At 29.6% G+C, this 23898-nt stretch overlaps 1 protein-coding gene across 2 annotated transcripts in view; it reads left to right on the top strand.

Moving 5' to 3' along the window:
- Positions 1-23898, top strand: part of LOC119600870 (dynein regulatory complex protein 11) — a 117566-nt gene that overhangs the window by 29657 nt on the left and 64011 nt on the right. The window contains exons 2-3 of one of the 2 annotated variants that reach the window (XM_037951441.1): positions 6193-6517; positions 12398-12687. In XM_037951441.1, coding sequence (XP_037807369.1) covers positions 6193-6517; positions 12398-12687 — 615 coding nt within the window. The remainder of the gene's footprint in view (positions 1-6192; positions 6518-12397; positions 12688-23898) is intronic. The other variant, XM_037951447.1, reaches the window with a different exon arrangement.

The raw sequence follows: 23898 nt of genomic DNA, 5'->3' as shown, positions 1-23898 counted from the left end.
TTGTATCTCTGTATCCATGGAGGGAACTAACACCAACAGTACACAAAGTATTGTGTCATGGTCAAATAATAATTGAATCGAATATTCTTCCACTTGGAGAGTTAACAGAAGAAGCCCAGGAAGCGAGGAATCGAGATTTTAAGCATGTTCAACTATTAAATTTTTCATTTCAAATAAGCAAAAAAAAAAAGGTCAAAGGGCATCCCGCAATTCCCAAAAATAGGAATGAAAATCCCAAAAATGGGATTTTTTACATTTTTGCCCATAGGGTCCACATTTCTATCAGGGCTGGGAAAATACTTTTGGAGTAAATATAAAACATATTGAGGTTTCCAAAACTGCTTTCAGTTTTCTGATCCCAGCTTTGGGATTTTAGAACATGTCGCCCAAAGTTGAAGTTTTGATAAAAAATAGGTCATATTCGGAAGGACGCAGTGGCAACATTTTCAAAAAATAGGACAAGTTTTCTACGCCAAAGCGTTCTGCGTAAAGATACCTTTTAGAAAACTATAAAGTTGTTATATGTTCTTAAAGAAAATTTTATTTTATTAATAAAAGAGTTAAGACACATTTTTTGGCAAAAAACGCCAAAAATCTAAATTTTTTTGAATTTTTTAATTAAAAAACGTATATTTTTGGATCTGTAAGTTGATATTGAAATGTTTTGTATATTATTGGAAATTTTGTTGTCTAACTAACAAGAAAAAATTGAGTCCATTTGGTCCAAAATTACGCCCGGTATTCAAAAAAAGGCGGACCAAGGTATGGTAAATTTTGTATCACTAAATTTTTAAATGCCTATAACTCGGATATTATAAGAGATAAGTAGTATGTCCAAGCATGTTTTTTCAAGATCTCGTCGAGCGCTTTCAGAAAATATAAAATCTTTGTATTTGGATGAAAAACAAAAAAATGGCACGAGTTTAAAAATTTTACATGTCGTATGTACCCTACTTTGAGCCGCCACAGCGCCGTCCCTGGGGCATCTGCGGGGTTCATCTTCAAAACTCGAATACTCCTTGTCTACGCTCACGCCAAATTTTATACCGATCGGATCAGCCGTTTAGAAATGCCAGATTTATTTCCAAAAAATTTCCATTCTGCCCCACTGTGCGATCGTAAACAAATTTTACGGCATCAGTTCTGTATATAAAAGCAATGTTTGTGCTAAATTGTATGGATATCTTTATTCGGTAATGAGAAATTCGCGTTTAAGTGATTTTGAGAAGGAGACCTTGTATGGGAGCTAAGACCAATTGTGGAACGGTCATGAAAAAAATTTACAGTAAGAATTCTGTAGATAAAAGGAATATTTGTGCCAAAGTATGTATGGATATCGTTATTTGGTAATGAGTTATGTGTGTTTAAGTGATTTTCGGAAGGGAACTTATATAAAAATAATACAAGTTTGCAGGAGAGCTAGTTCTTGAAGATTTTTGAATTTTTTCTTCTACAATTTATTTTTACTACCACATTCTAAACCGTTATATAAAAAGAATTTAAGATTTTGCAAAATTATTCACAAATTTATATCAGTTAGAACTTTTTTTTTTGCAAATTTTTTATTACAACCTTCAGATAGAGAGTTTTTCATAGAAATATGATTTTTTATTTGATTTAATAGCAATAAATATTATATTTTATGCAATTTAATGAAGTAATAAAAACCAAATTGTTGAAAAAGCAACAGATTATAAGGTTTTGGTCCAAAATCAATGTTATATGGTTAAACACGGCAATAAAATTTATCAAATAAGTATCATAATGAGCGATATCTCGAAAACTATTAAACCAGGGATCGGCAGACATATACTACCACATTTTGCACTTGTATAAGTGTAAGAGCGAAAAAAACAAGAATTGAGAAATAGTTGTACTCTCATCTGCACAACAAGGCAGGCTTGGAAAACTGAAATTTAGAAATAATAGTAATCTGAAACAAAACTAATATTTTTTTAGTTTAAGAGTAGCACATATTGTTTTTGGGCTTATTTGCACATATTTATTTCAAATATTGAACTAGAAATATGAGTTTTTTAACTAAGTTTTTAATAAAATATATACATATAAAATGTAAAGATTTAACATATTTACATGTATATATTGGTAAATTATTGTAATTTGCTACTTAAGTTGTAAGAAAAAACATTTAAAAAAGTTTGTAATTCTAAAAACTACATAATATGTAGTGTAGATGCTAAAAAATTACAACAATAATTAGAATTATCCATCCCTGCATTAATATATTTTCGTTCATTTTCATTGCAAAAGCAAGAAACGAGCGACAACACAACCTCCTTCAATGCGAATTCCCCAGGCCATTAACGTGTCCCACAGCACATGAATTCGAAATGTGACAAAAAAAAATTACTTTTTTTGGAATATATTCCAACAAAAACCTTTTGTTACTTAAAATATATCTATAATTACTCGAATATTAGCATTTGCCCTTATAAGATAACGCAATCTTCTTCTCAACTATGGTCAAAAAAGTTTGATTTTTTCAACGGCCGTTTCAAATCTCCAATTTCAGTTTTTTTGAATCTATGTTAAACAAATTTCAAAATTTTTGGGAGATCTCATGGGGATTTTTGGTCAATAGATAAGGCTATTAAACAATAAAAAAATTAGATCAATATTTCTTACAGTTTAGCTGTACCTGTGATTTAAACTCGGCGGATTTCGGAAAAATCGAATTTTTTGTAATATTTTAGAGAACACGTATTAATTCTTTACTGATACATATTTTAAATAATAATGCAAAATATATATCCGAAGTTTTATTAAAATCGGACATTCTTAACCCATAAACTGTAGAGTTCAAAGGTAAAATTTCGCAATATTTGGGAATTCTTAGTGTACCATATCGAAATAATATTTATTTGTCGGCCATCTTTACCAAAATGACTGGAATTTATCGTATATAGTCCGATATTTAAAATAGAGTGAAAAAAGGTAGATTAACCCTTTAAGACACTTGGGAACAATTTAACAAGTTCAACAATTCGAAAAAAACAACTATTTGAAAAATGCTCTATATAATTAAAGGAATAACAGAAATAAAACATATAACGTATTAAATATAAAAAATTATGAATTAACCCTTTTTGACCATATTAAGTTTGTATTTTGAGACATATTACATTGAAAATCGACCGTAAAAAAGGATTATGTAAATTATCAGTTTTAAAAACAAATTTTTTTCTTTTAAAAATGTGCACCTCAAGTTTACTCCATAGTCAAAAAGGGTTAAAGTATAATTTTTTATACTTAATATCAAATTTTTTGTTTTATTTCTGTTATTCCTCTAATAATATATAGCATTATTCAAATAGATAGTGTTTTTTCGAATTTTTGAACTTTGGTGTTAAATTATTGACAAGTGCCTTAAAGGGTTAATCTACCTTTTATTCACTCTATTTTAAATATCGAACTATATACGATAAATTCCAGTCATTTTTAGTAAATATGGCCGACAAATAAATATTATTTCAATATGGTAACCTAAAAAATCTCAAATATTGCAAAATTTGACCTTTGAACTCCACAGTTTATGGGTTAAGAATGTCCGATTTTAATAAATTTTTTATTTTATATTATCTGGACTATAATACTCTGATAATACTTTATGTAAAATGTGCAGCAGTAAAGAATTAATACGTCTTCTCTAAAATATTACAAAAAAAAAAAAAAAATCCGATTTCCCCGAAATCCGCCGAGTTCAAATCGCAGGTACAGCTAAACTGTAAGAAATATTGATCAAATATTTTTAACTTTTAATAGCCTTATCTATAGACCATAAATCCCCCTGAGATCTCCTAAAAATTTTGAAATTTGTTTAACAAACTTTCAAAAAAACTGAAATTGGAGATTTGAAACGGCCGTTGAAAAAATCAAACTTTTTTGACCATAGCTGAGAACGAGTTAACGTTATCTTATAAGGGCAAAAACTAATATTCGAGTAATTATAGATATATATTTAAGTAACAAAATGATTTTTTTAGAATATATCCCAAAAAAGTATTGTTTTTGTGACATTTCGAATTTATGTGCTGTGAGACACGTTAATGGCCTGGGGAATTCGCAATATCTTTTAAAGTTTTCAAGCAAAGTTACCAAATATTGTACGGTAAACTTAAGTGTCAATATGAAAATTTTGTGCAATAATGGGCGGATAATAAATAGTGGGCGTGTCATATAAATTTAGTACCAAAATTCGTATATCTGGGAAACTATACAATTTGGAGTGCACAAATTTCGTCCGAACCACTTTGATATCAATATTAATATTCAAGACAAATATGAGCGGACTTCAAAAAAAGGGGATGTGGTATTTCCCATATGAATTAAATACAAAAATTCGTATATCGGGGGAACTATTGGAGCTAGAATGCTCAAATTTTGCACAAAAAAATTTGATATCGATATTAGTATTCACATAATAAATTGGCGGTTCACGTGGGCGTTACCCCGCCCATAAGAATTTAAGAAAAAATCGCATATCGGAAAACTATTGGACCTAGAATGCTCAAATTTTGACATTCGTGTAAACATTTGTCTAACAAATTGTCGGGTTACGGGAGCGTGGTCCCTCCCATATGAATTAAATACAAAAATTCGTATATCAGATTTGATTGGTATATGAATTGATTCGTTGATTTTGCACGATCAACACTGAAATCCATCTGAACAATTTGATAATAACCGGACTAGCAATACGGGCATGGTACTTCCTATATGAATTATATTTTTTACATCTAGGAAAATATAGGAACAGGAATTCTCAAATGTTGTACGTGTTGTATTGGGCACGGCTCCTCCCATATGAATTAAATTCAAGAAATCTCAAATATTGCACAGGCAACATTAAAATCCATATGAACATTTGGAAAAATTGGGTAAACTATCAATTTACACTGGAATAATTATTACCGCGTTGCCTACGTATTATTTGCCAGCAATGAATATCTATATATGTATATAAAAATGAATGTGTGTTTATTTGCGGGTTTGTTTGTTTGTTTATTTGTTTGTTTGAAGTCTATAGACGGCTAAACTGCTAGACCGATTTTCTTGAAATTTTTACAGTGTCTTTGTGTATGCCTGGAAGGAACTATAGGCTACTTTTTATTTTGATATTTCAAGTAGGCAAAGTGCCACGCCCACAAACAAAGTAAGTATTAAAAGTGGTCTATTTCAGAAACTAGAGTCCTCAAATTTTGTATGGACAATTTTGACATAGATATGAACAATTTTTGGCAAAATGGGAGGACTAGGTATAGTGGGCGTGGCACTTCCTATATACAGAAAATATTGAATTAGTATTTCTGAGATAATATGTATATTTATATATAAGTTAGAGTCCTCAAATTTTATGAGAGCCACTTTAGTAATAATATGAATATTTTAGACAAAAATGGGCGTACTATCAATAAGGGGGCGAGATACCCCCATGTGATTTAAGTAAAAAAAATCGTATATCTGCGAAACTATTAGAGCTAGAATCCTCAAATTTTGCAAGAACAACTTACATCCATGTAATAAATTGGCGGACTAGCAATAGGGACAGAAAGTGAACTACAACAGGTAGCTTTATAATTAATTAAATAAAAAAATGGTCGGCCTGTCCACTCCTAGGCATAAACATGTCTCCTTTGCATTTTCTAACGTATTTCCTGGAAAATAAGCATTATTTCAGGAAAATTTTAACATTCAAAATATTTCTATTTATTAAAAAAAAATACATTTTTAAATTTATTTTTCACAAAAATTATTATTTTATAATTAACATTTGTCATGTTAGCAATAACATTTTTATGTTAACTCCAGAGTGAAAATAATCTACACTCTAGAGTAGAAATTGTTTGACTCTGGAGTGGATTGAAAAGAGATAGACAAATTTGATATTCTATGTATAAGAAAACGATAAAAATAGAATTTGCTGGAGTACTCCAGCACTGTGAACGTAGCTTAAAAATTAGGAGAAATTTGTATTTTCTAAAATAAAATTGGAGTAGTTACCTTGAATGTAGTGTAACTGAAACATAGACAATGTTTACAAAAGCTTTTTTATCCCTTTTGATGCTTTGGATGTGGATTTTCAAATTAATAAAATTTCAGCTTTCATCCATATTATGCGTACACCATAAAACTATTTTGTTATTTTTTTCTCATTTTCATTATTTCCATTAGGTGATTATTACATTTCAGAACAATTGGAAAGATCTGCTTCAAAAATTCAAATGGCATGGAAAAACTATAAAGCCAAAAAGATTTTTAAGATGAAGCAAAACATTAAGCAATCTTTATATGGTATGAGAAAAGGAAAAAAACTTAATAATCCGGAAGAACGCGAATATAATGCATTTAAAATATATCAAAAGGAGTTCCAACAAAACGTTTTGGATAAAAAATACGTTCAATTGATAACTGATGAACGCACAAGATTGTTACAAGAATATAAGCCACAAATAATGGAAGATATATCCGATCACATACGAGAATGGTTTAAAGAATTGTAAGTATATATTAATTTACAACGTATATACATTAGGGATATAACTAATTTTGCGAAATTTTTGGCATACCACCTGCCACATGGCCAATGTTACATAAGTAATGAATATATTTTTTATACCCTACACCACTTTAGTGGGGAGAGTATTTTGGTTTGTTCTGATGTTTGTAACGCACGATAATATTGGTCCCACCTTATCAATCGGCTCAGAATCATTTTCTGAGTCGATTTAGTCGATTTATATTTTTGTAACAGGTGTAGGGTATTATATGGTCGGCCTCGCCCGACTATAATTTCTTAATTTTTTTTGGTCATTTGGAATCCAAATACACTCTCCCTGTATTAAGAAAGTACGGCCGTAGGCCGGCTATTTAGGAAATATTTATTAAGCGAAGCCGTTGTTGGACATACCATAGAGTAGAAAGTCCTTGCGCACGGCCGCAGGCCGGCTATTAAGGGAATCTTTATTAAGCGATTAAACCGAAATGAATTAAACTTTGAAACCCCACTCGAAAATATGAGCGACCTACTTTTTTTAGAAATGTCACTAAAACCAACTTGTTCCATAATTTGTTATTTTTAAATGGGAACTTATTTCATTTTAAAATTAAGGATTTGTTTCCTATGAAATAAATCCCCAAAAATGGGGTGTTATTTCATTTTAATTTAGGAAGTTATTTCATTCGTTGGGGCTTTTTGCATTTTTAAATTGGGGAATTATTTCATAATGAAATAAGTCCCCACATTTGAGGACTTATTTAATTTTTGTTTTGGGGAGTTATTTCGTGGGCAGTTATTTCATGACGCCGCAAAAACAACGAAATTTGGGGATTTATTTCATTATGAAATAATTCCTTAAAATTCAAAAATGAAATAAATCCCCAAAAATATTTTTGGGGTGTTATTTCATTATATTAGTTTTGAATAATTATTGATAGCCGGCCTTCGGCCAGGCGCAAGGATTTATCCTCTGGGGTATAGGCCGGCTCTTTGGGAAATCTTTACTAAGCGAAGCCGGTGTTGGACATATGATAGAGTGATAAATCCTTGCGTCCGGCCGTAGGCCTGCTATTTAGGAAATATTTATTAAGCAAAGCCGTTATTGGACATACCATAGAGTAGAAAGTTCTTGCGCCCGGCCGCAGGCCGCCTATTAAGGAAATCTGTATTAAGCGATTAAACTGATTTGTTCCATAATTTGTTATTTTCTATATCTAGATGTCGAATTTTTATATGGGAACTTATTTCATTTTAAAATTAGGGTGGGGTGTTATTTCATTTTAATTTTGGAAGTTATTTCATTTCGTTTTTCATTTTTAAAATTGGGAATTATTTCATAATGAAATAAGTCCCCAAATTTGAGGAGTTATTCTATTTTTGTTTTGGGGAGTTATTTCGTGACGTTTTTACTTTCTGAACAAATTTTTAGGGAGTTATGCCATATTCGTCGACTGAAATTAAATAAATCTTGACGTATTGCGAATTGCTTTAAAAATTTGTATTTGTTCTGAATTTTGACGGCGTAAGATAATATAGCAACAAATAATGTTTTAAATTTTTATTAGAATTCAATATATATTTTTAACAAAAGTTTTATAAATTCAATAAGACAGTTGGTGTATTATTATTACCAAAATATAATAAATAATTTATCTGTTCGAGATAATATCTCGCTTATATAAGTAATATTTCGTGGCAGTCAGTGGTGGTGCTTTCACTTATTCTTCCACTTAGATTTAACATGAAAGTGTCCTATTCTGCCTCATCGATGTGCTCTCGCTTAGAATGTAAGCCACAATATCATTAAGACAAATTAAAATTTCACTTACATAATGTGTGGAGTTCTAAGCGAAGTTAATGAGAGGCCTATAAACGCTTGCAAATAAGAATGTAATGTATGTAGATTACAATCCTATTTGCATTTGAAAGTCAAAGTACCATGTCTTCCGATTTTGTTATAGAAAAATATATATTTTTTATATTTATTTTAAAATTGTGCAAGTTTATTTAAAAATGATCATCAAATAATAAACATGTATTATTATAGTTAATTCAATAAAAATATAATTAAACAATTTTAACGAAGATAAATGAAATGAATCTTAATTTTCTATTGAAACTTTCGGCCATCTTCCTTTACAGATCCTGTAAACAATCAAGAGGAAATTGTCAGTATTAACACTAGAATGTATGAAGTAAATTTACCCCAATTTTTAAAACCGTTTCTGCCATTTAGATCACCACAATTATTTTAAATTCTTACAATAAAATAACTTTTTTAACAAAACACAACTTCACTTACAAAAGATCAACTTTAAACTGAAACAAAAATATTCTTCTTTTCATGTAGTATACAAAAGAAAAATAAAACGGTACTTTAGTTCTGTTTTATTTTTTAAGAAATAAAAACAAAAACATCATGAAAAAGGCAGCTAACTCTCTGCTTAAATCGTAATCTATGTTATAATTAAAGTGCTCGTTTAGAACGTCATCTTTCAGTACAAAAATACTTCAGTTTATGATTTTTTATTTGATTTTGAATTTTATTTAAACAAATTTGAGTAAAAGGAATCATAATTTCGGTTTTAAGTGGATTTTTTTCGTATTAAATATTCTTATGACAAAAATTTTCAAATAGTTAAAAGAAATCAATATAAGGTATTTTGAAGTACTAATATAATACATATATATGTATGTCAAATTAAGCAAATAAAAACAATTAAAATCAATCGAAATTGATAAAAATGTCTCTATAGTTAAAATAATGAGTAAAAAATTCAGTAGAAATACTATTATATATGTTTATTATCTACTAGCTATACCCAGTGTGCTTTTCTACACTAAAAGCAATACCTATGTATAAATAAAAAATCCACTTAACGATTTTGTAGATTCTAACCACAATAATTTTCCAGATTTATAATATGTTACAAGCAAATGATTGCAAATTCGCCAGTTTCTATCTGTGTATCTATGAAAAATTTGAATAATATAAGAGTTTCCAAGAAATTTTGTATTTAATTCATATATGTTGTGCCAAGCCATTTATCAGTTTATCAGATATACGAATTTTTCTGTTTGATCCATGTGGGGGCTTCAAGCTCCCCAGATGAAAGTCCTCACTTTTTCCTCCAAAATATTCAGATGAATATTGAAGTAATTTGTGCAAAATTTTAAGAATCAAGTTCTATTAGTTTCCCAGATTAACGAAATTTTATATTTAATTCATATGGAAGGTGCCAAGTTTCCCATTGAAAGTCCGCCAGTTATGCTCTAAATATTCAGATGAATGTCAAAATTCTTCAAGTAAAATTTTAAGATTCTAGCTCAAATAGTTTCTCAGATATACGAATTTTTCTATTTTATTCATATGGGGGCTTCAAGCCCTTTTTTCCTCCAAAATGTTCAAATGAATATTTAAGGTCTTCGTGCAAAATTTGAAGAATTTAGTTACATTAGTTTCCCAGATGAACGAATTTTTGTATTTAATTAATATGGAAGGTGCCGCTCCTCATGGGTAGTCCGCCAATTCATTACCCAAAATGTTTAAATGGATGTTAAAGTTATTCGTGAAAAATTTTAAGAGTATAACTGTAATAGTTTCCAAGATTAACGAATTTTTGTATTTAATTTATATGGGAGATGCCACGCCCCCTAAAGCTAGTACGCCTACTTTTTGTCCTAAATAATCATATTGACACTAAAGTGGCTCCGACAAAATTTGGGGACTCTTACTGTTATATTATCTCAAATATAGGGATTTAATATTTACTTAATATGGGCGTGGCTCATCGCCCACTTCAAATTTCAAAATAACCTATTTTATACCTATTCCAGACATACAGGAATATGCTGTGAAAATTTGAAAAAAATCGGTTCAGCCGTTTAGAAGTCTATAACGTTTTGCACAAATTACTTTAATATTAATCTGAACATTTTGGAGGAAAAAGGGCGGACTTTTATCCGGGGTGCTGAATGAATTAAATAGAAAAAATCGTATATCTGAGAAACTATTAGAGCTAAATATTAAAATTTTACATGAAGTACTTTGACATTCATGTAAACATTTAGAAAATAACGGGCGAACTTTCAATGGGGGGGCTTGGCACCACATATATGAATATAATACAAAATTTCGTGTATCTTGAAAACTGTTAGATAATTCAAATTTTCATAGATTATAGAAATTGGCGATAGATAGAAATTGGCGAACTTGCAATAATTTGCTTAGCATCTCTCATATCTAACATATTGTTAATCTGGAAATTTATTGTAGTTAGAAAAAAATGGGCAGTCCAGTAGGTGTGGCACATCCTATATAAGAAAATCTAAATATAGTATATTTGAGAAAATATAGCAGTTAACGTCCTCAAATTTTTTCGGATACATCGACATGAATAAGACAAAAAATGGGCGGACTAGCAATAAGGCTCCCATATGAATTTAATAAAAAAACTCGATTTTCTGGGAAACAATTAGAGGTAGAATCTTCAAAATTTGCACGAAGAACTTAAACATCCATGAGAACAGGTGGGAAAAAAATGAAATGCATAAATTCGTATATCTGAGAAACTATTAGAGCTAAAATCCTATAATTTTGCAACAACAACTTTTGAATACATGTGAATATTTGGGGGGCATTGCATCTCCCATATGAATTAAACATAATAATTTGTTTATGCAAACTTTGAACGAAAAACTTTAACGTCCATGTGAACATTTCGGAGAAAAATAGCCGGACTTTCATCAGGGGGTCTTGGATCTTCTCACATGAATAAAATACAAAACGTCGTATAACTAAGAAACTACTGGAGCCAAAATTTTCAAATTTTGCACAAATATATTTGCATGAATGTGAATATTTCGGTAATAAATTGGCGGACTAGCAATAGGGGACTTGGCACCTCCCATATGAATTAAACACAACAATTCGTTTTTGTAATAATAGAGCTCGAATCTTCAAATTTTGGACGAAGGACTTCAACATCTATGTAAACATTTGGGGGAATGCTTGGATCCTCTCATATTCATTAAACACATACAAATAAATCATCCATCGTGAAACAGTGACGAATCAAGTACATACTTTATTTATTATTTTCTTTTTAAATACACACGTATGTATGTGTAACAATTTCTCCGAACATCTCGGAAATCAGGAAAAAAAATCAATATATTTACCAGGACTTTTTTCCTAATGCTTCCCGGTAGGGAAATTCTATATACAAGTATCAGTACAAACGCATAATAACTAGGGTGATCGATTATTCGACATTTTCCAAAAACCGGTTTTCGAATAGTTGACATTTAAAATAAACCGGTTAATATTTTTCAAATTCAGAAAAAACCGGTTAACCGGTTTTTATTATAAATAACAAAATCCATTTTATTTTGAAAAAATTAAGGTTTATGTTTAAATTTGATGGACCGAAGTGATTTTTAACGGTTTAAAATATTAAAAATTTAGATATAATCGTCTGATTTACATTATTTCTTTAATGTAAAAAATTTGGAAAAAAGTGGGACACTTCTGTTAAATATAAGCAACTATGTAATCCTAGCTAAAATCCCTGTTTAGACAATTTTCATAGGCATTCCAACACATCAATAATAGTTTAGCCGCCAAGTAATTATTGTACATATTTGGAATATAATCTTAAGATTGATAACATTTTATCAAAGCAGAAAAACCGGTTGAAAAACCGAGTCGATCACCCTAATAATAATCCACAATAGTGGTGTGTGGCAAAACAATCTGCTCAATAACACACTTAGAAAGTAAATAATATTTTCAGGGTTTTAATTGACATAAAAACTCAGCATATTTTTATTATCAAAATTTATTTTAGAAAAATAAATTTCCCTCATTTTGTAATTTAGCTATGAAAAAACTTCGGATTTTCATCCATATCCGGATGCATTAAAGTCCGGAACAATTTTGGCTTTAATCGATGAAACAATGACTTTGGAAGAATTTAAAGAGTATCAGAAAGAACAGAGCTTCTCAAAAGAAGAAAAGAAAAATTTAAGAGAAAAGCTTAAGCTTCAAAAGCAGAAAGAAAAAGAGAAAATAAAAAAAGAGAAACTTAAGGAGATGAAAAGACAAAAGAAAATGAGAGATGCGGGAATTTATGACATTGGACAAGAATTTCAAACAAATAAGAATATTGGTAAGTTATTATAAGCAATTAATTGCCATTTTTACTTAAAGATTTTTTATAATTTCGAATTCAAAATAACTGCACAGGAAAAGTCGCAGAAAACTGAAAATTTTTGACCTCATGTCTTCCAATTTCCTTCATATTATCAATATATTTGTTATACCCGGTGTGCTTCGCTACCCTAGAAACAATATAAATTAAAAACCCTTTACGATTTTTATACCCTCCACCACCATCAGTGCTAATGGAGGGCAAGAAAGATAAACTAAAGATAACGTCGTTAGGCGAACATAATTAAAACTTTCTGCGCATATATGTAGGAGCTCTGACGTCACACAATCTGTGTTCCTTTTGGTTAACAATTTTCAGCTATAAATATAACGGTGGGACAATGTATTATTTTTATCTAAAAATTAATATAACCATTTTTTTCATAAATTTATTTATTTATTGCTTTTATTTCTTTTGTAAAAAATATTTAATAATATTTTAAATACTAAAAAGTAAAAATATATGTATAAAAAAGGCACAATGTAAAATTTTTTCACAATTTTTCACTCGTTTTTTTTTTTTTTTTTTTGAAAATTAATTTTGATGACATTTGACTACTATTCACTCCATGTTTATATTTTTTCCTATAAATTTTGTTTTCGTTTTTCTATGTTCTGTATCTCTTTTACCGCACTTCACAACACGTATTTATCATTTTATATTTTTTATACCCTCCACCACCATGAGTGGTGATAGAGGGTATATATAACTTTGTCATTCCGTGTGTAAAACCAAGAAATATTCATCTGAGACACAGATCTTGGTCCTTATGAAATTCTGAGTCGATTTAGCTATGTCCGTCTGTCTGTGTAGAACACGCTCACGTAAAAACGAAGCGAAATAAATTATTAGAATTTGGCCAGAATATTCACTAGGCAGTTTATTATTGAAAATGAGCAAAATCGGTTTACATCGGGAAAATTTATGAATCAAAATTTCAAACAACTCCGAAGAAATAAGCATTTTTTACACACTCTGATGCAATTTTTACGAAAACTATGCAATATAATTACATGAAATTCATCACACATTTGTTTTTTACACGAGAATTTTATTCTTGTTGAATAAAACCTCCCATACAAAAGTACATATTCCCGGAAAATGAGATTATTGTTAATAACTTCCGTCAGAATGTTGATATCTTCACAAAATTTTACAAATTAAAATTATATGTAAATAGAATTCATATTCATATTTTCATATTGGTCATAGCTCCCATACAAGGACCCCTCCCGAAAATCCCTTAAACGCACATAACTTATTACTTAATTAAGATATCCATATAAAATTTGGTACAAGTATTGATCTTATATACAGAGATGTTACCGTGATATTTTTTTCCGATCGGTCCATAATTGGTCATAGCTCCCATACAAGGTCCCCTCCCGAAAATCACTTAAACGAACATAACTCATCACTTAATTAAGATATCCATATAAAATTTGGTACAAGTATTGCTCTTATATACAGAAATGTTACTGTTAATTTTTCTCCGATCGGTCCTTAATTGGTCATAGCTCTCATACAAGGTCCTCTTACGAAAATCCCTTAAACACATATTATTCATTACCAAATAAAGCTATTGATACAAAATTTTGCACAAATATTAGTTTTGTATACAAAAATCATATTTTAAGATTTTTTCACGATCGGTTCTTAATATGGGTGCGATCGGTCCCATACAAGGTTCCCTTCCGAAAATATTTTAAACACACATTACTTATTACTAAATTACGATATAGATACAAAATTTGACTGAAATATAGCTTTTATATACAGAAATGTTACTTAAAGATTTTTTTACGATCGGTCCTTAATTGGCCATATCCCCATACTAGGTCCTGCCTCGAAAATTTTATTTCCTTAAATCTTTCACACAAATTATTAAATATCGCTAAAGCATACCTTAGGGCGCTTTAAAAATATAAAAGAAAATGGCGTTTGTAATGTTCAATAAATCTTGCAATTGTAACAGATTTAAGCTGTTTAAATCTTGGGGTTTTTCTATTTAAGACATGAGAAATCTTATTTCTACATATACATATTTGATCAATTAAAAAAGTATTAATATAAAAGTAGCTGGTGGAGGGCATTAAGATTCTTTGATTCATAACTTTTCCCGATGTGAACCGATATTATTGCCAAATTTCAATAATTTATTTCACTTCGTTTTTACGTGAGCATGTTTTACACAGACAGACAGAAGAGAATATATATGTATACTAGAGTGACCGCAAAAAGTCGATGTTGGAATCTTGTGAAGCTATAACATGTGAAGCTATAACTCCAGAACAGTAAATAGTAGAAACACGCTTATTACCTCAAAACAAAGCTAATATTGTAAAAATTTATATTACATACATAATTCTTGTTACTTTAAGTCAAACAGAGTTACAAAAGATTTTGTCTCCCAAGACGTGACCTTGTCGCGGTAGGAGCATACTTCGTATATTTTGATATTATGTGATAAATGTTGCTATTAGGTAAATATTTTACATATTATTGTTAAAGAATCATAATGTACATAGATTTAGTATTTCAAAAAGATGTAAAACAAAAAAATTGGTTGAAGTGAATGTTATAAAAAATTCCCCAGGCCATTAACGTGTGTCTGATGACTTGATTAGGAAATGTGGAAAAAATATAACTTATTTTGGAAAATATTCTAATAAATCTATTTTATTACATAAAATATATCTATATTTACTCGAATATAAGTTTTTGTCCTTAAAAGATATCGTGAAGCTGTTCTTAGCTATGATAAAAAAAAATAATTTTTTACACGGCAGTTTTAAAACACAATTTTCAGTTTGTTTAAAAAGGACAAAACCAAATTCACAATAGCTGGAAAGGGGAATCATTTTGTGGGGTTAAGACGAACAAGATTCCGACATTTTTTTACCCATATAAGATTCGGTCAGTCTAATGCTATAATTAAACAATAATTTTTGACCATCCATATTTTTTGCTATTTGTATTAAAAGAGAACACAACATGCATTAAAATATTTCAAGTAAGAAATTATAGTCGGGCGAGGCCGACCATATAATACCCTACACCTGTTACAAAATTAAAATGTGATTTAGTTTTCATAATAAAGCATTTAAGTTGAATTTTACCTTGTCTCAGATGTACTTAAGCCATTTATTGTTGAATAAACTTGTGGATATTTAAGTCAAATTTTGAAGGGGGCTTTGTATAGGGGCTATGGTCAAATGAGACCCTATAATTATAAAATTCATGAGAATCATAAAGGCTAGTATAGAACTTGGTTTTGCAGCTTTTTGTCGAAATACGAGTATATTAAACATAATTATGAACTTAAGAGCCTTATTCGGCGGGGTTCAGTTGTATGTACGCACATTTTACAAAAACATAATACATTGATTTCGAATTTTCGTTTTCTAGAAATATACTTTTAAGTTATTTCCGGATGATAGTTAGAAGAGTGCATCCATTTTGCCTAAACAAAAAACCATGACTGTTGAATTTTTTTCATCTGGAAGTATACCTTTTTGTGACTTCTGTATGAGAGTTAGGTGAGAACACTTTACAATAACAAAATACATTGTTTCCTAATTTGTATCTTCTTGATTTGTATGTTTATGTCACTTCTGGAAGACAGTTTGACAGTGTTCACATTAATGTTGTATTTTATTCATCTGGAAGTGTGGATTGTAGTCACTTCTGGACGATTGTCAGACGGGAGCACTCATTTTACAAAAAAAAAAAATACATTGATTTCTAGTTTTCGCCGTCTGGAAGTATACATTTAGGTTACTTCCGGATGATAACAAAAAGAGTACAAAAACAAAAAATATAAATACTCCATTTTTTAGCGTGAACGTGAAAAAATAATAATAAATAATGCAGAAGTTCAGTGATGTTTTGTGTTTTGTCCAGTCATGTTCAGTTTTAATTATTCATTGTAAAATTTAAATGAGTTATTGAATTTAATGTTCATAGAAAAATAGTAATTAATATATTGTGAATCTTAAGTAATAAAAAACAATATGACAGTGTTGTGTTAAAAGTCAACTGTTAATAAACATTTAAGAAGGTTTTGTTAATTGGCGAAATTTATTAAATATATACCAAAAAGTAATTATCTTCAAGGATTATAAGTATAAATAAAATTAAAAAGTAAGTTGTCATATTTTACATTAAAATACTATTTTAGGAATATGTTAACAACTCTAAACGGCTTCCATTTCCATTATTTTTAAACAAAGTCTAATATGTTTAATTAAAAATGTTTTTATATTAAATTTCGTCTCTCTCTTAATTGATTTAGGAGTTATAAGCATTTAAAGACATTTTCAAGTTGTACGTTTCGGCTTTCATTTGACGAACATTGCATTTTTAACCTATTTAGATTTATTTGAATTAAATCTTAACTTTCAATATTTTTAAACTATTTGCGCGTTTAGGTCCTGTTTCTAGATTACGTATGATCACTTTGAGCTAAAATTTTATTTGTATTTCATTATCGTAACAAAGTACATTAAAATTTTTACTTAAAGTATTCAAACGCTATCTGGAATCATTATATTGAAATTAATACTACTGTTTATACATAAATTATTTTTTGACTTGGGTCACTCGACACGAAATTACCCATATAAGATATTTAATATTAAAATCAGATATTTTTAAACCCACTTTTTTTAAATAAATACAATTTTATTAATTTTCATATAGCTTTGGATTTAATTATTCTAATTATAGGTACTTTTTTAGTTATTAACACCAGGTCTTTCTATGACCTATCATATGATAGTAATATTCTTAATATTGAGCATGCCGTTCCCAAGATATTGAACCTAAGTAGATAGTTTTTGAACTTGTATAACTCCTTAATTAGAAGAGAGCAAACAAAAACAAGTAAGAAATTATAGTCGGGCGAGGCCGACCATATAATACCCTACACCTTTGACAAAAATATAATGTGATTTAGTTGCCATAATAAAGCATTTAAGTTGAATTGTACCTTGCCTTAGATATACATACTTAAGCCGTTTATTGTTGAATAAAATTGTGGACATTTAAGTGAAATTTTGATGGGGGCTTTTCATAGGGACTAGGGTCATATGAGAACCTATTATTATGGAATTCATGCGGGTCATCAAGTCTTGTATACAACTTGGTTTTTGCAGCTTTTTGTCGAGATATGAGTATATTAAACATAATTATGAACTTAAAAGCCCTATTCGGCGGGTTCAGTTGTATGGGGGCTAGGTGAAATAATGGACCGATGTAAACCATTTTCAACAGGCTTCATCTACGATACTATAAAAGATCATGTGCCAAATTTCATTGAATTATCTCCAAAATTGCGACCTGTAGTTTGATTACAAGGTATAAAAGCCCTATTCGGGGGTTCAGTTGTATGGGGGCTAGGTGAAATTATGGACCGATGTTAACCATTTTCAATAGGCTTCGTCTACGATACCATAAAAGATCATGTGCCAAATTTCATTGAATTATCTCCAAAATTGCGACCTGTAGTTTGATTACAAGGGGGGTTCAGTTGTATGGGGGCTAGGTGAAATAATGGACCGATCTTAACCAATTTAAATAGGCTTCGTCCCTGGGACAATAGAAGATCATGTACCAAATTTCATTGAATTATCTTCAAAATTGATTACAAGGTTTACATGGACGGACGGACAGACGGACATAGCTAAATCGACTCAGAAAATGATTCTGAGCCGATTGGTATACTTTAAGGTGGGTATAGGACCAATATTATTGTGCGTTACAAACATCAGCACAAACCCAATATACCCTCCCCACTAAAGCTGTGTAGGGTATAAATAGTATTGCAATATTAGTGTCAAAAGCAATATCCCGTTTAGGGTCGTTAAGGTGTTTCTATCGTTAGTGACTGTAAATAATTTTAAAAATAATCCATTCAGATCTTTATAGACGGTTTAATTCCAAATTATTTAAAAAATGTTCATGGAAGGTAATGTTTTTATTGATTCAAAACAATAAATAAATAAATTAATTAATTTTTAATTATTTTATTTTTTTAGAAAGCAGTAGCTAATATTGTACCCCCTATTAAAATACTTCTAACCGAATTAAAATATAAAAAAGGGATCTGGTAAGTTATATATGCCTTATTTCATCACGCGGTTCCATTAAAAATGTCGACTATTTGCAGAAAATGTAAAAAATGGATCTGACCGTTTAAATTTTGGTGGTAAATGTATTGGACATAAGAGAATCCTATTTTTATTGCTTCCTAAAGTATAACTGGTAATTTCAATAAATACAAAAGTATGTATATTCAATATTAATTATAACATTATTTTGGTTTATTTCGTTGAAGGATTAATGCGTTCCATAATATAACTCTTACAATTTGATGGATTAATCATAAAATTGATGAAGAACTACAAAAATATTTTAGAGTCCAACGTTTTACAATTTTTGGAAGTATACCAGTCAGCAGTTGGAATATTAATACAGACTCCCTGAAAATTATCTTATTATAAGGTAATAATTCTAAATTTTTGATACATATGTACATTAGACCGACTCCCTCTGTATGGAAAGCAAAAACGTGTTTTTGTTACCCCTCCCAAAATTTACCTTGCTTTGTTTTATGATATTCCCAAAATATTTTAAGTCTAGGGATGACCGTTCGTGAGCTGGACCAAATTAAAAAAGGTATTTTGGAATTATTTTTTTAAAATGTTTGTTTTGAAACAAAATATCCAATACGGGGTATCGTTTAAAAGGTATTTTAAAGCCGCGTCCAATGATGTATTAATCATAAATAACCTTCAGCTTATAATTGTCATATTCCAAAATATTTAAAATTGTTAGGTTTTTCACTAAGAAAAAATAAAATGTATGCACAATTTTGCAAATTTTGCGCACCAGTTCAAAAAACCTTTCAAATGGTACCACCAGTGTTGCCACTTTGGTTATTATTAACCAAAATTGGTTATTTTTATTTTGTATGTGTACATGTGAATTATTTTTTCGTTTTGGTTATTTTTTGCAAGCAATCGAACTAAATGCTGTTTGCTTTTATTCTAAAAATAAAATTAAAAAAACTTCTTTTATCTCTAGTTTTAAACCAACTATGTATGTAAACATACATATCGTCCCTGTTTTGAATTTTGGTAATATGTGGATTTTTTTTTACTATACGAAATTTTTTTTATTACTACAATTTGTTATACTTAGGTGCACAAAGGTATTTTTCGATATCTTAATTGGTTTAGGATGTGTTTTCCACATATTAAATGAGTTGATTTAAATTATAACAACACCGCAATATTATTCTTTTTACACTAGCCAATCTAACACCCTGAATAATGAAATGAATCACTTTTTGGTCGATTCAAACTCGTTCGTCCTTCCGTTAATATTTCTATTGGAACTTTTTATGTGAAGAACTCGCGGTACTTATATGAAAAAACGAAGTAGGCTGTATTTCGCATTTCGATTTTTATGGAATTTGGTGGGAATAGTCTACGTACTTAGTAGATTATGTCCTTCAAATTAAATTAAAAATTTAAAGTATAATTGCAACTTCTATACCTATTTGAAATTTTGCATAAATGATTTAATAAGAATTAATAATATCACAATATCTTTAAAGTATTAATCAACAGATATTTTTAAGTAACACAGCTAAGGAATATGAATTTGTATTATCTACAAAACTTGTAACAACATCTAAAATCGTACGACGAACAATAATCGCGATATATGCAAAGATTTGACCTTTGACTTCTACTATATCACCATGACTTTTAGTTCTTTATTTACATTTTCTAGTTTTTATTTTACCGTCTTAAATTTTAAATTTTGTCAATTCAATTTGTCAATTTGTCGGATAATTTGGATAGATTACGTTTACAAATATTGCTGAAGTTATGAATGTAATGCTAACACCCGCTACATGGTATTATAATTTGGTCAAATATACCCCCTAAACCCAAATTTCGAACGAAATCTAAAAATCTGTATATAAAATGGGAAGAATTTTTTAATTTAAAATTGTTTCCCAAAAAGTCTAATGTGGAGTATTTTTAATTGCGCTAAACACTTATTTTTTAAAATAAATATTAATTACTTTTGTTAACGAATCCGCGAAGAGACATATATTTATTGTTGAAAACACGATAGAGCAAAATATTTTTAGTTGACCCAGTTTGCTTGGTATTGAAAATGTGAAATATCGGTCAACGATATCACCTAGCCCCCATATTATGCCCTATTAAAAAAATTACTATATTGCTTAAAAAAGCAGCGATAGCGATGAAATTCAATATAAAAAAGTTTTATTGGAAATGTATTTGTCAAAGTTTATGAGGATCGGTATATAATTGACTCTATCCCTCATAAAAAGTCTCCTCAGAAAATTACTTTATGTACTGCAATATAGCAACAAAATTCAACATAATCAAGTTTTAAAAGAACTAAAATACGTCTCATATAAGATCCCCTACTGAAAATTACTTTAACGCTTATAACTGTCTTCATAATACCAGTTTAGCGACGAAATTTAACATAGTTACAAGTTCTACTTCAGAAAATGAATTTGTTATTTTAATATCCAAATGTAAACATGAAACAAATAAAAATAATTTTGTTTACTTTTTTTACTTAATTTGGTTATTTTTTATTCGAATTTTGGTTAGAAAAAAAAATTGTTGTGGCAACACTGGATACCACATACTATATTGTTTAAGCACCATTTTTTGTGAGTCGGTCTAATGTACATATATTACTATTTTTAAGATTAGTTGTTAAATCAATTATTTTTTTCTACTATTTTAATTTCAATTATTTCAATAAAAAGTATAAAATTTCATTTTATTTAGATTTATTTTTATAGATTTTATTTTGGTGAGTATACAAATAGAAGAAGAGAAAACTCATCTTCTAGAAGATAAGATAGGAACACTTCTAGATGATACTAGACTCTAGAAGAGTCTTTGGCAATACCTTACTTCCAAGAGTCATCTAGAAGTTTCTTCTGCGGGTCTTCCAGAAGTATCTTCCACGTTACTCTTAGACGTTCCCCAGCTCGGCATCAGTTCTTCCCGACTGGTGACAAGAATTCTTCCGCAACATCGCTGGGGAGCTTTTAGCACGTTTGGAAGTTTCACACGGGTAACTTCCGCAATAGAAAATGTTTGTAGGGTGCTATCGATTATTCGACATTTTCCAAAAACCGGTTTTCAAATAATTCGAATAGTAGACATTTGAAAAACCGGTTAACATTTTTCAAATCCAGAAAAAAACGGTTAACCGATTTTTCATTATAAATAACAAAATCTATGTTAATTTGAAAAACATGACGTTTATGTTTAAATATGATTAATAAAACATGGCCTAACTGATTTTTAACAGATTAAAAGATTATAACTTTAGATCCAGTCGTCTGATTTACATTATTTCTTTAATGTAAAAAAAACATTAAACATAAGGAACTATGTAATTCTAGCTTATTCTAAAATCCCTATTTAGACAATTTTCATAGGCATTTCAACACTTCCATAATATTTTAGCCGCAAATTAATTATTGTAATTGGAATATATGTGTGTGCTCTGGCTTCTGAGTTCACAAGACCAAATCTGAAAACGATCGCTTTCACATTTTTTTGCTGTTCCCGTTTTTAAATGTTTGCAAGGTAGCAATACAACATTTGCAATTTCATCCCTACAAACAACACATTTTCGATCGTTGCTTATTACTTCATCTTCCGATGGTTCTTCCTCCATTTCTGATATTTCCTCAAAAATATTTTCCACTGGTACCATATCAGTACAAATGCCATAGTTCTTATGGACAACTCGGGAAAGAAATGTCGATATTATAATTTTGCCCGAATCTAGCGGACATGTGGCTTCTTCGATCTTTGAACTACTGTCGATGCTACTTATCCTTCTATTTTTAAGTGAACCACCACTGTTTACCGCTGTTTCGAAATGTCTGCTTTTAAAAAATTCCTCATATCGAATTGTTTTTGTGAATTTGAAAAAGTTTCCATTTTTTAATACATTCCATTTTTTTTTTGAATACACCATTGTACGCTTCTATTGCAGAAGTAGTACGAGTGTTTTGCTTATAAACGCTGAAGTTTTCGCATCCAACCTGTGATTAATTATAAGATATATCATATTTAATGTAATTACTCCATTTTATTTTTAACTAACCTTTTTTATCCACTGATTTTCGAAATACTTTAAAAAGCTGTTGAAATTATGTTCGCTGTCCATTACTAAAAATCCTCGTTTAATCTCAGCAAAAGCCATCTTAATTGAGGTAGGTGGAAGAAGTGGAAGTGCCATTTTTTATGGTAGGCTATAGATGCACGCTTCGAACTTCTGATGTATTGAAGTAACATATTTCGACTGCTTATATTACGACGTATAGCCTGGCAGTAATGAAACCTAAATACAAAGAACGTTACATATTATTTAATAATATTTGTTGTATTTAAAAAAATTTTTGTTAATTTTGATTTGCTTTACAAAAAATATTTCAAGAATGATCAAAATTAACAAACATTTTTTTTAAATACAAAATTTTCCCACACTTTTTGAATATTAAATGCTTCAATCACCTCTAAAGCATTACTTGGGGATGTAACGTAATTTTTTGATGCAATATTTTGCAGAGTTCTTCTAATTTTGCAAAATTTGATATCCTTTGTGTCGTTTTGCAATCTGAATAAAAATATGTTTGTGTATATTTTAAAGAAACATACATTTTTTTTAAATTTGTATATACTTACTCTTGGTAAGCATTTCTGTAAGCAGTTCTCACACTACTAATAGCATTCAGTTCTCCTCCTAGAGTGCCTGCAATATTGGCACTTTCTCCTTTGATTTTGTTTAAAGCAACTAACTTATTATATTCCTCTTCATTTTAGAACATTGAAAAAATGTTGAATGAAAAAATGTTGAAATACCCCACATAAAATTTTAATAAAATAGAAAATTTCGTGTTTTTGTTTCCTGTATCTTTTTTGGGGCCATTTTTCGTTTTAAGTTTTGGGGCCATTTTACCTGGGGTCAAAATTCGCAGCGCCCTATATTCGGCTTTGCTGAATCTTAAATACCCTCCACCAACTCGTTTCCTAAATTATCTAATTTTATGGATTGATTCAAATTTACCTTAACATTTTACACTTA

Source organism: Lucilia sericata, unplaced genomic scaffold (assembly GCF_015586225.1).
Source record: "Lucilia sericata isolate MDLA Ls3-8-SP2 unplaced genomic scaffold, ASM1558622v1 Contig000005F_arrow, whole genome shotgun sequence".
In the NCBI taxonomy this organism is placed as follows: Eukaryota; Metazoa; Arthropoda; class Insecta; order Diptera; family Calliphoridae; genus Lucilia; species Lucilia sericata.
This window is presented reverse-complemented; position numbering and strand designations above follow the sequence as displayed.